This window comes from Heliconius melpomene, chromosome 19 (assembly GCF_056956725.1).
Source record: "Heliconius melpomene rosina isolate 202511_hmr_F chromosome 19, ASM5695672v1, whole genome shotgun sequence".
Taxonomy (NCBI): domain Eukaryota; kingdom Metazoa; phylum Arthropoda; class Insecta; order Lepidoptera; family Nymphalidae; genus Heliconius; species Heliconius melpomene.
The window spans coordinates 8,207,992-8,222,843 of NC_140407.1; the positions used below are offsets into that span (position 1 = coordinate 8,207,992).

Genomic DNA, 14,852 nt, shown 5'->3' on the forward strand with positions numbered 1-14,852 from the left:
ACGCGACTGAAATCAGAATATGCGGCTAAGTTTTAGCAAGATTTTTATCTTTGTTGTCCTTATAATTATGAAAATTTTATTTAATCTTTAGCATATTTCCTACCAAATATTGTTGTGTTATAACAAAGGAATAGCCATTAGTGTTCTAATAGTTGGGTGCCCCGGAAACATTATAATTAATAACATACCTAAGCAGAAATCGAACCGCAATCAATTATAGCTATGTGTTCTTCAAAATATAAAAAAATCTGCCATTTTGTATTGCACTTGTACGGCAAGGAAGTAAATACTCGGATCCGGGGCCTAGAGGTCAGATCTTGTACACGCAGCGGCGTGATAAGCGTGACCACCGTGGAATCTTTTATTTATTGTTTAAAATTATACAATTAACTCTTTATGTGCTTCATTGACCTTACGTTAAGTTTTTGTTAATTTCTTAGTAATTATAAAAACACGCCTACTTAGATATGTTGTTGTTATTTTACGGATATAGACAGAAGTTAAGCTATCATAATTTTTCATTCAGTATCCCGTACAAAGTAGAGGAGACAGAGGGAACCTGGGAACCTAGACACTCCGTTCCCATTAAGACACCACCTTTCCTCACTTTCCACCGGATTTTGGAGGCATTGTGTGTTGAGTGGCGAAACTCAACTCCGCCGTTTGCCTCGTTACCAGAGCGAGGAAAATATCAAGCTCGTTGCTTTTATTGAGAGTACTTAACAATATTATTCCTTTATCTACTTAAGCAAAATAATCAAATTCAAAATATAAAGTTTTGTTTAATTTTTTGATCGTCAATTTACCACTACTTAATTATTATGCTAACTTATCATAAATTAGAATGTATATAATTTTCCGATAACAATATAGACATTCTGTCTTTTGCGGAAATTAAAGAACTAAAATTAGTCAAACGAGGGAAACGAAAATGCTTTTTAACCGACTTCTGTAAGAAAAGGAGGTTATCAATTCGACTGTATGTTTTTTTACTTCAAACAATATAACAAAGTGTACAAATATTTATAGTTATAATACAGGTATTTATCGGTACACTGAGGGTAAGTAAAATTGGGCCAACATACAATGACTTAAATTACTAAAAGTGGAGAGTAAAGTGATTTATCACTGAATTCTCTCGGCTTTAAATATTTTTTACTATTATTGTATATTTGACAATCAAATGTAATTTGTAATGTAAATAAGGTAAAGAAACTTCTTAAAGTGCCCATTATCTTATAGGTGTTCTCACGTTTCGAATGACGTTGATTTCTCGATTGTTTATTATTTATAGACGAAGTTATACTCCCAGATCGCGATTTAGATGTAAAGTAAGGATTTGAGTAGGTAGTTCTATTCCATCGCCAGGGTAATTTAAAAAAATCTGAATATTATTTATTCAAATAGATTTTTCAAGTACTTTTAGATCGTCGAGCGAACATAAAGTTCACATTTAGCTTCACGCTGTATTTCGCATCTAGCAGAGAAGAACAGAAGGCAGAGCAGAGGGAACCCAGTTTTAAGGCACTCCATTCCCCACTTTCTGCATAATTTTTGAGGCATTACGTGTTGAGTGGCGGAGCTCAACGCTGCGCTTTCCCTTGATACCAAAGCGAAGAAATGAAAATATTAATAAACATTAATTTATTCCTCCGAGTGGGAATCATCACAAGCGATTAAAAAATTAAAACATTTTATGGATATTTACGTCTGAAAGCACACGTTTAAAAACTTCTTTTTTTTAGATTTATGTAAATAAAAGTTGATTTATAATAATACCTAATAAATAATTGAAAATAAGTGGTAAGAAATCGCTACAGGCTATTCCACCGCAACTAATAATTTGAACCAACAATAAGAAGAAATACCTACGTTTAGTTATCTAGAACATATTTTACGTTGCGATGTTCAACGCCCACTGATCTTACATTATACAATTTCATAGATACGAAAGACAAACAATTGAAATATGATTGCTGTCTTATATCTGATGACCTACATAGATCAGTGAACTTGGTTTTTTTTTATCTTAACATATATCATATATTTTGGGGTGGGGAAATAACCTAGTGTTGTTATGTTCTTCTTCTTCTCTTATGACTTAAAATCACTCTGTCTCCTATTTTATATATACAAAGATAACTGGTTTAGTTATAGATTTGGCAATCATAACTTAGTGTTATAGTGTTCTAATTTTATATTTATTTAAAAGAGAAAGAATAAAAGATAGAATTTATATATATGACTTCGATTTTAACGTCGGCTACAGTCCGACAGGCTAATGACATGAATTCATTTTACTAATTAATTTTACTGGGGAATAAGTAAATTTTGTAATTTAATACAAGAGTTTTCTTTAGGTCCACTCTCATGTCATCCCGCACATGACAAGCTAGGCAGAGGGAACCTAGTGTAGAAGAAAAAAGAGAACTGTATCTAAAAGCTCTTTAGAACAGGTGGGTTGGTTTAATTTTAATTGTGTAGTTGCAAGAATATATTTTGCTTAAGCTTTTACTATCTAGATGTAAGTTGTTATACGCCTTGAGGTTTCAAAATTGAAGTAAATTCAATTAATTTATTCCGTTAGATACAATCGTTTCTGGTTTAGCTTTTAGTTTTGTATTAACTTACTAACTTGTCTATTGTAGGTACATAGGTATTTTAAGCATTATAGGTTTAGTGAGATTTGTTCATTGAGATATATAATTATTTTATGTATCCAAAAAAAAAAAAGCTTTTAATTAAATAGAAATTGCTGTAGAAATTAAAAATTATTTTCTTAATCTAAATTCAATTCTACAAATATTACCTAATATGAGAAAGTTAATATATTTTCTAATTCAACTAAAAACAGCTAACATATTCTCACGAATACGATACGTTTACCCAAAAATTTAAAAGATTAATATATATTAATACAGTAATTGTAATCCTAAAAAAAATACACAAATGTGCCAACATATATAAAAATTTTTTTCAACAAATAAATCGTAAAAAAAGTGACAGGAAATAAATTTATTTAGAAAATGTTGGCAAAATCATACTAGTCATTATAAGCGAAAGTTTTAAGTGTAATCTAGGAAATCAACTGGGGTTTAGCCGATTTCACCTCAGTACGAGATTAGGTACTTACGGCAATGATCTTGTAACCGCCAAATATAGATTTAGAATTTCTTAGTATTTTTTTTTATATTTTGCTTTAATATACGAAAATGATTTGTATTTAAAATATCATCGTAACTAAGAATAAGAAAAATATTTAGTAATCATTTGTATATTATATGGAAATACCAATTCCAGCACGTTATCTTCCAATAATTCGAAGAAAATTATATCTACATATTATTTATTATTGTCAATAAAGTTAGTATATAAGTGTACAGCTTAGAACACTTATTAAATGTTAATTGCACACCCATATTCATAATCACGTATATTATGTATATTTTATTATGTGTATATAAATAAATAAATAAATAAATAATATATATATACGTATTTTTATAGTAGTATTATGAAGTTTAATAGGTTTTTTGGTTAAATGCGATAATTTCAAAAACTATTTCATAATATGTGTATGTTTATCAACAAGATATAATTTTCAAGTTAACATAGAGTTTCTGGTGAATGGCTCGCTTTATTCTAAATTTGGTAGTAACACCCACATCGACATGTATCCGCCCTAATCTATGTACCATTTATAATGTTGGCTCATATTCTAACATCTAACAATATCATGAATTACGAAACTAATACAGTATTGTTTATATATAGATATAACGCTTAAGTAATATTTTCTTTCTTAATATAGTAGCAAGGGCAGCAAAAGGAACCTTAGTTTAACTAAAAGGAAGTGTTAGTGTTAAAATACTCCATTCCCCATTAACACATCGTTCCCCACTTTCTGCCAAATTCTTGTGACCAGAGCAAGGAAATGAAAGTATTAAATATCATGTTTCATTCATATTATTATATGAGTTGTTAAATAAATATAAGTATTTATATTATATAGTTCCTCCTGAATTTCTTTAAGCAAAACACGATGTTTATAGAGAATAGAAGGCTACTTCTATTGACCAGAAATTGAAGAACGGAAAGACGATAGGTTATTAACTTCTGTCGTACCTCGACAAATCAAAGAAAATACGTTAAATGAAAAAAAAAACATAATTCAAGTAATTTATATGTTAATATACATTTAAATGTCACAAATTATACACTGTAGTTACAAGTTAATTGCAACTAATCTACAAGTAATAATAATATTTGCAAATTCATGGCGTAACTCTCACTATGTTGGTATCGAAAGTGAAAACACGAGGAAACTAAATATTATCGTTTCTTAAGGAAGCCGTTATTGTTTACTTGGTAATGTTACACTATGAAAGCTAATGCCTTTATTAAATGTATATATACATTCAATAAATTAGTAAACCTAGTTCGTTTTTAATTTTCTTTAAATATTTTTATAATTTTGAGTATATATTTTATGAATTTAAATCAAATTATTTTTTTATATATCTACATATAGACATAAAATAAAAAATATATAGGTAATTAAAAAGCAAGGATTATATTTTTTATTTATCCTAATTTAATTTGTTCAAATAGCATAATAGCCTATCGAGAAATATCAATAGACATATTTTCAGTGAAATTTCTATAAAAAAATGTTTTTTTATATAAAATTTTTTTTTGAATAAAATTACTAACATACTAAATATAAGTTATTTAAAAAACAATAATAACTTAAGGTTTCTACTATTCAAATACTATTAACATTGTAGTTATGAAAAACGTATTAATCTGAATTTATGTAAAAGTACCAGTATTTAAAAAAAAATAGTTAAATTTTATAAGCAAATGCTTTAGCTTGTTAGACTTATAACATGCGAACTTTTGCCTATTGTGAATAAAGTAAAAGATTAGCAAAAAATGGCATTGAATTCACATCAAGCATTCAATCGATCATTGTACTAAGTTCTAGTCTACATAATACTCTTTTTGTAACCTTCACTTTATTATTATCTCATTCTATGAAAAACATATATTTCTAATATTAGAAACATTTTTCCTTTTCATATATACTCAAATAAATAATAAATATGGTAGTAGTGAATAGTTCCCACAGTTTCAATATCACAGACTGGCTTCACTTGACCCATGGATCACCCAAAAGGTCTACTCTTAACAGTGAAGCGTAATCTTAACATTTAAATTTAAATATTTGTCATAACATTAAACAGTATGTATAAAAATTATAAGTTAAAATTATAACTTTAGTTCTTTGTTTATTGTTTTAAATGTGAATAAATCACATTTATAAAGCTTTTGAAAAAAGAAAAAATAATTGGATGATTAATTAATGTAATACAGTAAAAAATGCCTAAAACATATAGAAATGTGGTCTAGAACCACCAAAAATAAATACCACGAACACAAAACACAATCACTAAAATTGTAAAGGAAAATCCAAAAAAAAAAAATTATAATTAGTAAAATTCCGTATGCGTTCTGAAACCACAGATCTACACTTAATTTCGATTTTGACACTTACGTAAATTTTGGCGGTCATTTTGTAGGCCACTTGTCAGTGTCACTTGTCACTCGCGAGACATGTGTGAGCGCGGAACGACGCGCGGCGAATGGCGCGAGCAACCTTCCACTTAATATATACCCTCCCCCCCCTAATTATTATATTAATTACGTCTAAATTTTCACTAAGCCGATCGATCTGGATATACTTCCTAGTTCTATAATCGTTTGAAAACGGGAAAATTGAAAAAACAACAGTTTCGTTATATTTTAGTGACACCCTTGTTTTATGCTTTGTAAACGGTCTCCTTCCTCCTGTTGCTTGATTTTTTATATGTAAAACACCTGTATCCTGCATATAGCGTGAGCCTAGTAATAAGACAGGCCGCTCCTTATTTTCCATCTAATTCTGTAAGCATTACGTGTTGCGTAGCGGAAATTAACGCCGCAAAATTTTTTATTTTATATATATACTAGCGGCCCGCTCGCGGTTTCACCCGCGTGAACTATGTTATTATTAATTTCTATCTCCACGACTACGTCCTAGTGACGTCCATGCAAAATTTGAGACTCCTAGCATTTGTAGTAACGAAGTTTCATACAAACTTTCGACCCCAAAAACAACCCCTTAGAAGTCGAATATTGCAAATTTCTGTCTTAGCGAGCACCTACGTCCTATAAGTAACTCCTATGCAAAATTTGAGATTCGTGATTCGTGATGAGTGAGTGACCTTTCGATTTTATATATATAGATAACAAAAAATGTTACACATAGTAAATACTTGTACTAATAAGTTTATTTGACCTATTGGACATATTATACTATAGATGGAAATCCACCAATACTTTAATATCTTAAATTTTCATTTTATTTAAGAAACTGCCAATTGTTAAATTTATAAAAATGATTTACAAATGTGTATATTTACAGTGCTAAGTTAAACTTAGTTAATTATAAATTTTAATCATAACACAAAATCTAAAATTATATGCTAAAATAACTTAGTAATTATATTTTTTGCAAAATTCACCTTTCAAAAAATATTTGAAAGTATTTTTTGCATTATTACTACCTATTTCATTTTGTAAAACGGTAAGTTAAATTAAATGAATTATTTGTAATATTTTTTTATTTGGATACAAGAACGTTTCAAGGTGGCGGTTACGGATGATATATTTTAAAAAAGATTTTCTTAGTATTAAATATACAAAATCCTTCACTACAATATAAAAATTGATATGTGATCTGACAGATTCAATGAATGAAAAATGATATCTCAGAGCTACTGTTTTAGTTAGAGTCATATGGCTTATTATTACTTATATAATTAACTTAAATTAATTAGTAATTAACAAAATAAAATTATTTTATTAGTCTGTCGATATTATACATTGGCTTTCTAGTTCAGTAATCCCGGAGTAAGGCGCTCGAAGAAATTACTAGTTTTGTAATATTAACGTAATAACTAGCGATTTATATTCTAAACCGTAAATGTATCGGTGAAATATATAAAATTGTTCAAGTATTACGCAACAAATATAATAAATATAAAAAAAAAACCCTGCTGTATCCCGCATACAGCAGGGTAGGCAGAGGGAATCTAGTGTTAAAACACTCTGCTCCTCACTTTCCGCCGAAATTTTCAATTCATTGCGTTGAGTGGCGGAAAGCCAAAGTCAAAGCCTTAATGCCAGAGCGAAAATATTAATAAATAATATTTAATTTCCTCGAGAAGGGAGTGAACCCAGAACCATCGCGTTTCAGTCACACTTTTGTGCCTTTGATTTAGTTTTGATTTAGTTCCCTATACTATTTTTTGTATGTATATTAACAAACGTGGGTAGATCAATAAATAAATAATAGTACTGTAAGTATGTAATTCGTAATGATGAAATCCTTAGATGAACGCGGATTACCGACATAGCTCTCAAAATTTGCAAGCTGAAGTGGCAATGGGCAGGCCATATTGTCAGGAGGGCCGACAACCGATGGGGAAGAAAGGTCCTCGAATGGCGACCCCGTCTCGGCAAAAGGAGCACAGGCCGCCCTCCAACCAGGTGGACCGACGACCTTAAAAAGACAGCGGGAATCCGCTGGATTCAAAGGGCGCAGGACCGGACGGAGTGGCGAGAATTAGGGGAGGCCTATGTCCAGCAGTGGACGTTGAAAGGCTGATGGATGGATGGAAGTATGTAATTTACATCAATGTGAGGCCGTCGTAATGCATTGGCACAGCGTGTGACTGTAAACATGATGGTTTTGGGTTGCGGATTCCCATATGAGATAAGAAATTATTTAATATTTTTATTTTCTCGCTCTAATATCATAATAAAGCGAAGCCTTGAGTTCCGCTACCCAACAATTAATGTATCGAAAACTATATAGGCGGGACACATTGTGAGGTTAAAAAACAATGTATACCTTATATAAAATGATTTTTTTAGTAATAAGGATAATACGTAAGGATTTTCTAATTATACAATAAATGTATACATACATATTTCATAAGATCCACATATTTTAAGTAACGCTACAACAGGATCGGCAACAATGCGACTAAAACGCGAACAGATACGAATTGCACAATACATGCATTATTCAATGGACAGATATTCGTAAGGCTTAGGCTTGCGAATCAAACCCATGGACACCATAGTTATGTAATGGAGACGTGCAGTGTCATCTTAAACGTGCTTTGTGATAAAACTCGTTCGATTCACTCTTTATTCTCTCTTTATCTGTTTAAACAATACTCGCTGGATTTAGTATATCTGTCACATAATTTAAATATCTCTATTTTTTTTACCTTCACATGGTATCTCGCATACAGCAAGGTAGGCAGAGGGAACCCTGCAGTCTCCACTTACCGCTGAAGTTTCGCGAATCTCATCGTGGTTTGTCTTGTTGCCAGAGGGAGGAAATGAAAATATTAAATAATTCACTTTCCCAGGAGGGAATCGAACCCGTAATCTGTCGCCTTTACAATCACATGCTTATGCCCCTGCGGCACGACTGGCCTCTCTAAATAACATTTTTAATTGACAAAATCATCTAACGTAATTGCTAATAAAATCCAATTTAAAGTAAACATTGTAGCAGCAGGTGAGTTCTTATTAGAAAAAAGAAAGAAAAAGCAGATTATTTTTATGTTTTTAAAACTTAAATAATATATGTTATATAAATAATATTTTATATAACACCTAATAAAGTTAAATATATGAACGCAATAGTAAAAATTGTCACGCTCGCTAACGATCTAGATCATACCGCAATTAATTACATATTTACATAAAATTTTATCTAAAGCGTTGCTTGCTAAAATACTCGGCGTGCTTCAAGTCGAGTATTAGACATGACTATTTATTTTGAATTGAAAATTCTTATTGAGTTTTTTTTAAACAGAGTAGACGAATTGCGGATTCGCTTCCCAATCGGAAGAATGAATTACATTCAATCCCTTCCTCTAAAATCTAATTCGTTGATAGAAATATTTTGTATACTAAATTATATAATATTTTTTATTACCTATATCATGGTAGAACATATGTTCTAATTTACTGCTTACGCAATGAATGAGTACACCGTCATCTATTTCACATAACATTTTTCGTAGAATTTTTTTATACGCCTCAGTAAATAATTTCTTTTTTTAATTTCATGGGTAATAAATATTCCAACACTTTCATAAAATGTTTTAAGCGAGTTTTTGAATTCTCTTATATATGTATAATTATTTATATCGTACATAATAAAACACTTCTAGGATTACTATTAACTAAAATAGGAGGAAACCAAATCAACCAGCGATACAAGTAATTCGCGAGTAAATAATTCGTCGCTAATTTGTATTTGTTATAAATACTTATTATTTATTTTATTCCGTTGATTGTACACTATTCTTTTATAATCCAATATTAGGTTTTTACTAGTCTAATTAGAAAATGTAGAAAATTGAGAAAATTAAATTATATCACAAATTCACTATGCCTATGAAAAGAAAACAAATGCACAGTTTTGGATAGCAAAAGTAATTAATACTCAGTTCTTGACATCAATAAATTTGGCTTCGGTAATTCATACGTGAATGAAGGAGACGGAGTTAGGTTCCATTTATTGCCTAATAATATATGTTTACATTTAGATATTTAGATTGATAGAGAAATAGATTAACAGGTAGCAGGTTACTAACTTAGCTCTTCTTGCATCTTGTGCCCTTTAACGAAGATGATTTGTGCTTCTGTGCCAGTACTTCTCGAATACGGACGTAAAACGAAAAACGGAGGATCTGGACAGTAGGTCCTCTCTGCTACCTGAGATGAAGAGTGCAGTTAAAAAAGTTGCCAGTTTAAATAAAAAATATAACAAGACTTTAGGCAAGCTTAGCTAGGCCACCGCGAGCGGAGTAAGCCCATTAAGGAATACGTTGAACTTGCAAGAGTAAACTGCATTACCTAGAACTACCATGTACCTAGAGTCCTATCCTATCGTAAATGACTAAAAGAATCTAAAATTTATGAATATTTAAATAATTTTTTAACGCATATATCTGCGTCTAATGACTACGCATACTTTTCAAAATTTTTAAAAACAAGCAGCAATTTCGCTACCAGGGAGTTATACGTACAATCTAGCGCAAACATCTGTATGACTAAGAAAAAAGACACGACTGAGAACCGAACCTATGACCTCCACAGTCTGATGTTATCTAGTACAAAAAAGGCAATATTACTTAGCTAGAGCTAGAGCTTAGACATTAAGTAGTAACCGGATATATTTAATTTGTGTGTCGTGCGCGAGTGTCTATTGTTTTCATTTCACTTTCGCCGCAAAATAACGTGTCAAGGTCGCTTTGATATTGTGCTTTTATGTTTTATATGGTACTAGTGGACCCGAGCGCGGCTACGCCCGCTTGTACTATACGAATATTTATTAAATATATTTATGAAATTATTTTCAGTTTTCAATAGAGAGATGCGTTAAGCGAGCTCATTTTGGGTGACGTTTTCTAACAACAAACTTTGCAAATCATTGCTTAGCAACGACGGTTGTTATAAACATAGCGGAATAAATTGCATGTCAAATTAATAAGTATTTTAATATATTGATATATATATCGAAAATATTACAAATATGAGAAAAAAAAGTATCCTATGTTCGTCTACCCTCAAGTAGAGTAAGTACCCTCAAGTAATCTCTATATGAGTATTTTATCATAATTAAATTAGCGGTTTGGCCCTGATTGCGTAAAAGACAGACAGACAGACAGAGTTACTTTTGAATTTATAATATAGGTATGGATATCTAAATATTCTTGTAAAATTTAAACTGTATATTATTTTCTGTAAATGTATATGTACGAGTATAATGGTAAAACTTTTTCGTTACTAAATGACAGACAACGCATAGAATAAACTATGCCGTGTAGAACTTTGAAATTTAGTATGTGTTTGGTTCCTTGGGGAGAATAGGGGAGCATTAAGAGAGGGGTTTTCCACCACCGGGATCAACGGGAAAAAAATCTTTAGCCAAATTAGTTAATTAAGAATAACACAAATGTACACCCCTCAAGTTATGTAAGGATAACAAGATTGTGTTCTAAGAAAAAAAATGGAAAATATTTTAAAGTAAACTCTACTGTTCTATCATAACTTTCATTGTATAGACTTCATCAATATGGAACAAGTGAGTGTCGATGTATTGGAATTTTATATAAGTACACTGAACTGTACGACAATGCAAGGCCGAGTGAGGTCCGGTTGTCTATACACCTATGTATATGACTCATATAATATCCTATATACACTTGTATATTTAAAAAAAAAATAATTAATTTTTCACTGTTAAATATTATTATATTAGGGACAGAATTAACAGATTTTCGACAGGCACTTGAACTAATTACCTAGATTACAGTAAAATAATCGTTAAATTATAATTTTTCTTTCTCCACTACATATAAAAGATTTAAAAACTTTTTAGGATTATTTAAACTTTGAAAGAAGTATTGAGAAAGGAATAGCTTTCCCCTAACTTTTCTTTGTTTCTTGTAAAGCTAATTAAAAGTAATAAAAAATATATAAGTTATTTTTAAAAAATGACTCAAAATTGGCTGAAAAATAGGGAACGAAGTGTTTTAGTACTACTAAAAAAATATAATTTAATATATCATCTATATTTAAATAAAAATCTGCCCGAGCAACAGTAAGTAGGTCAAATCAATTCATGCATTACACTTAAGACAGTAGCCTCTAGAGATGTTAATAGTTTGCAATTTTATACCGTAGAGATTCGAACGGCTATTCAATTTCTGACGTATTACTTGAAATCACTTTGACCATGAAGTACATATAAAGTATGAATGGCACTAAGAGTGAAGTCAAAAAAAATCAGCTTCACGCTGTATCCCGCACAGAGCAGGGTAGGAGGCAGAGGGAACCTAGTGTTAAAACTCCGTTCTCTACTTTCTGCCGAATAAAGAGAGAGAGTGAAGTGGTTACTTTTCATACAGTAGCTACCAGTACACATTTGTGTATCTTCTGCCATATTTATCTTAGGATATAAATAATATTGAGATTGAGGCCAGACGTGGCGCTGGGACACGAGCATGTAACGACACCAGAGTGAAGAAATTAAAATATTAAATAATAATAATTAATTTTATCAAGTGGGAATCGAACCCACAAGCTGTCGCGTCTACAGTCACACTTTGTGCCCCAGCGCCACTCGCCTCACTGGCAACTACGAGTATGTAATTAAATCTAAGAATCTGAACTACACACTAATTATTGTATCTTCATGAAATTTGATAATTATGTAGATTAGATGATAATACAATATTATTGTACTGTCCAGCTGGTCTGATGATGGAATTGGTAGATGGCTGATGGTACCTTGGAATGCCTACTAGTAAATATATTGAATTTGTGCTTATTATATTCGTCTTATTAATGTGATCTGTTGAAAAAAGCGTGTTTTTGGTTTGGTTTTTATTTTTTTTATTATTAAAACAATCAACTAATGGAAAGTCAAGGTCAATGATTGTATATATTTTATTTTTATACCTCATGTCAGTTACTTCTTTGTTAACACTTGTTTATTTTAAAAAATATAACATAAAAAAAGTTGTAATATTAAGAATTTTTTGGAAAGATATTGATGGAAATAAATGTACTCGTATGAAGGTCAAAAGCGGCAACTACCGCAGACTTGTACACTGTATTAAATAAATTGTTAAAATTTTCCAATATATTTAAAATTCCCTGTAAACTAATTTAAAGGATTTTCAAAGATTTGCACGTTTCCCACGCTCTATTACATATTAGTTTCAAGACAGGGCGTGGAATATCGAACTCGTGACAATTACTTTTTATATTAATAAATCTAATAATTTCTAAATACCACCTAAGTTTATAGTTTTAAAAGCTGCTTAAAACTTTTCATCACAAGTGATTTTTCGCTCTGAGAGGTATTAAACTAACGCTATAATTTTGAGTTAAGCTCTCCAAGTACATAAATTATAGATACAATGGCATATAAAACGAAACATGTAATGTAACTAGTACAATATATTTAGGTATATAATATTAATAGTCAAATCTTATATCTGTTCTGTTCTATTATTTTTATTATGGCGTTCCGAGCGTGCCAGTCGGGCACAGAATCACTTCGCCAATGTCAAGTTGTATGGAGAACACCGTGACAATCAAATCTTATTAAAAGCTTTTATATTATAGCGTAAAAGAATCAAATGCAAATTTAATGACATCGTAATTTGACAGTTAAGAAGATTGATTGATTGATTTCTCGATATATGGCGTTTCGAGCGTGCCAGTTGAGCACAATTCATTTCGCCAATGTCACGTTGTATGGAAAACACACGAAGGAAATTGACCGGTAATAAAAAAGATAAATATACACAATTATAAGTTAAGTAAGTAAGTACTTAATGCAATGACAGATGTCAAAGTGGCAAATCGAGGCAACTGCATTCGTTATTCAGCCCGTATCACTGTTGCGATAGTTACGGGCACCGAAACGAATACCTTACCACGAGCTGCATTACAATAGATACTTGCGTTTTTGCCGTTTTAACCTTTATGCCAGAAGTGTTTAGGGTTTTTTTTTTAATTTTATATTTCATGTGTGTTTGCATTGCTTCAATATTTGGCTCCAGATATGTCAAGGACTGTTGCAAATAACGCTTTCTTTGAATAAACATATGAACGTTACGATGAGCTGATTTATTTTTGAGCGTACCGTACAGCTTATATTATAACGGTATACAAAATGAGTTATAATATATTAATCAAAACTATTATTAATGTAATATTTTTGCGACAGTTGATAAGCATACGTGTTATACATATACAGGTGGAATGGCTACAATTTTTTTTTTCATCAAGCGAGATACTGGAAAAAATATAAAATTTAAAGATTTCGTTCTCTTTTCTCTTTTACTCAGCCTGGCTGAAGCTCCGAAAATGTCTATGGTGATCTAATGACAGCTAAAACCAATATTAGAACAACACTTTACTTAGAAACATATAAATATTTCAGTGACTATTTCCAAAAATTATAACCATTTATTAATAAACGATCTTGCTCTACTGTAACATATCATGTATTCAATTCTAGTGAAAATATTTTTAACTGGATATTACTGATATAAAAAATAATTTCAACACAACACAATTCTCACTGTAAAGGCGGCGATTGTGGGTTCAATTCAAATTAGGAATGAATTATTTTTATTTCCTCGATCTCGTAATAATACAGAGAGAAGTTGGCTGGAGAGTGAGACGTGGCTGACTTCCAGGTCTACCAGGTTTCCTCTGTTTATCTTATAATATGAGGGATACAGATAAAAAAGCATAATTAAAATTACATAAATTAATATTGTTGCCATCTAAAAATAGAGCCCACCTCAATCAGGTCAAACTTATTGATTGCCTTCATGCGTACATTTAGAATACTACACCTGCAACTTTGACCACGACTGTGTTTAGGTCACATACTTATTGTAAATAATATACCTAAATGTAATAAGCTGTCAACATGTAGATACTTAAAATTTATATTATAATCGTTTTACCAATTTTCTATAAATACTTTTACCTACATTATATGTATATATTTTCAGCTATAAACAGTAACCCGTATACAAGGGGGTAGACAGACGGAACCCAGGGTTAAGAAACACCGGTTCTCACTGTCCGCCGAATTCTTGAAGCATAGCGTATGTTGAGTGGCCGAACTCAACGCCTCGCGTGGATTCGTTGCCAGAGCGAGGAAATAAATTAATTATAAAATTCATTCC

The 14,852-nt window shown here is 31.0% G+C and overlaps 1 protein-coding gene across 1 annotated transcript in view; it reads right to left on the reverse strand.

Annotated features, from left to right (window-relative positions):
• The window catches only part of LOC146528613 (uncharacterized), a 35,567-nt gene extending 29,866 nt beyond the window's left edge, over positions 1-5,701 (reverse strand). The window contains exon 1 of the mRNA XM_085203046.1: positions 5,558-5,701. Within this exon, the coding sequence (XP_085059172.1) occupies positions 5,558-5,575 (18 nt within the window). The 5' untranslated portion in view covers positions 5,576-5,701. The remainder of the gene's footprint in view (positions 1-5,557) is intronic.
• Positions 5,702-14,852: the final 9,151 nt, after the last annotated feature.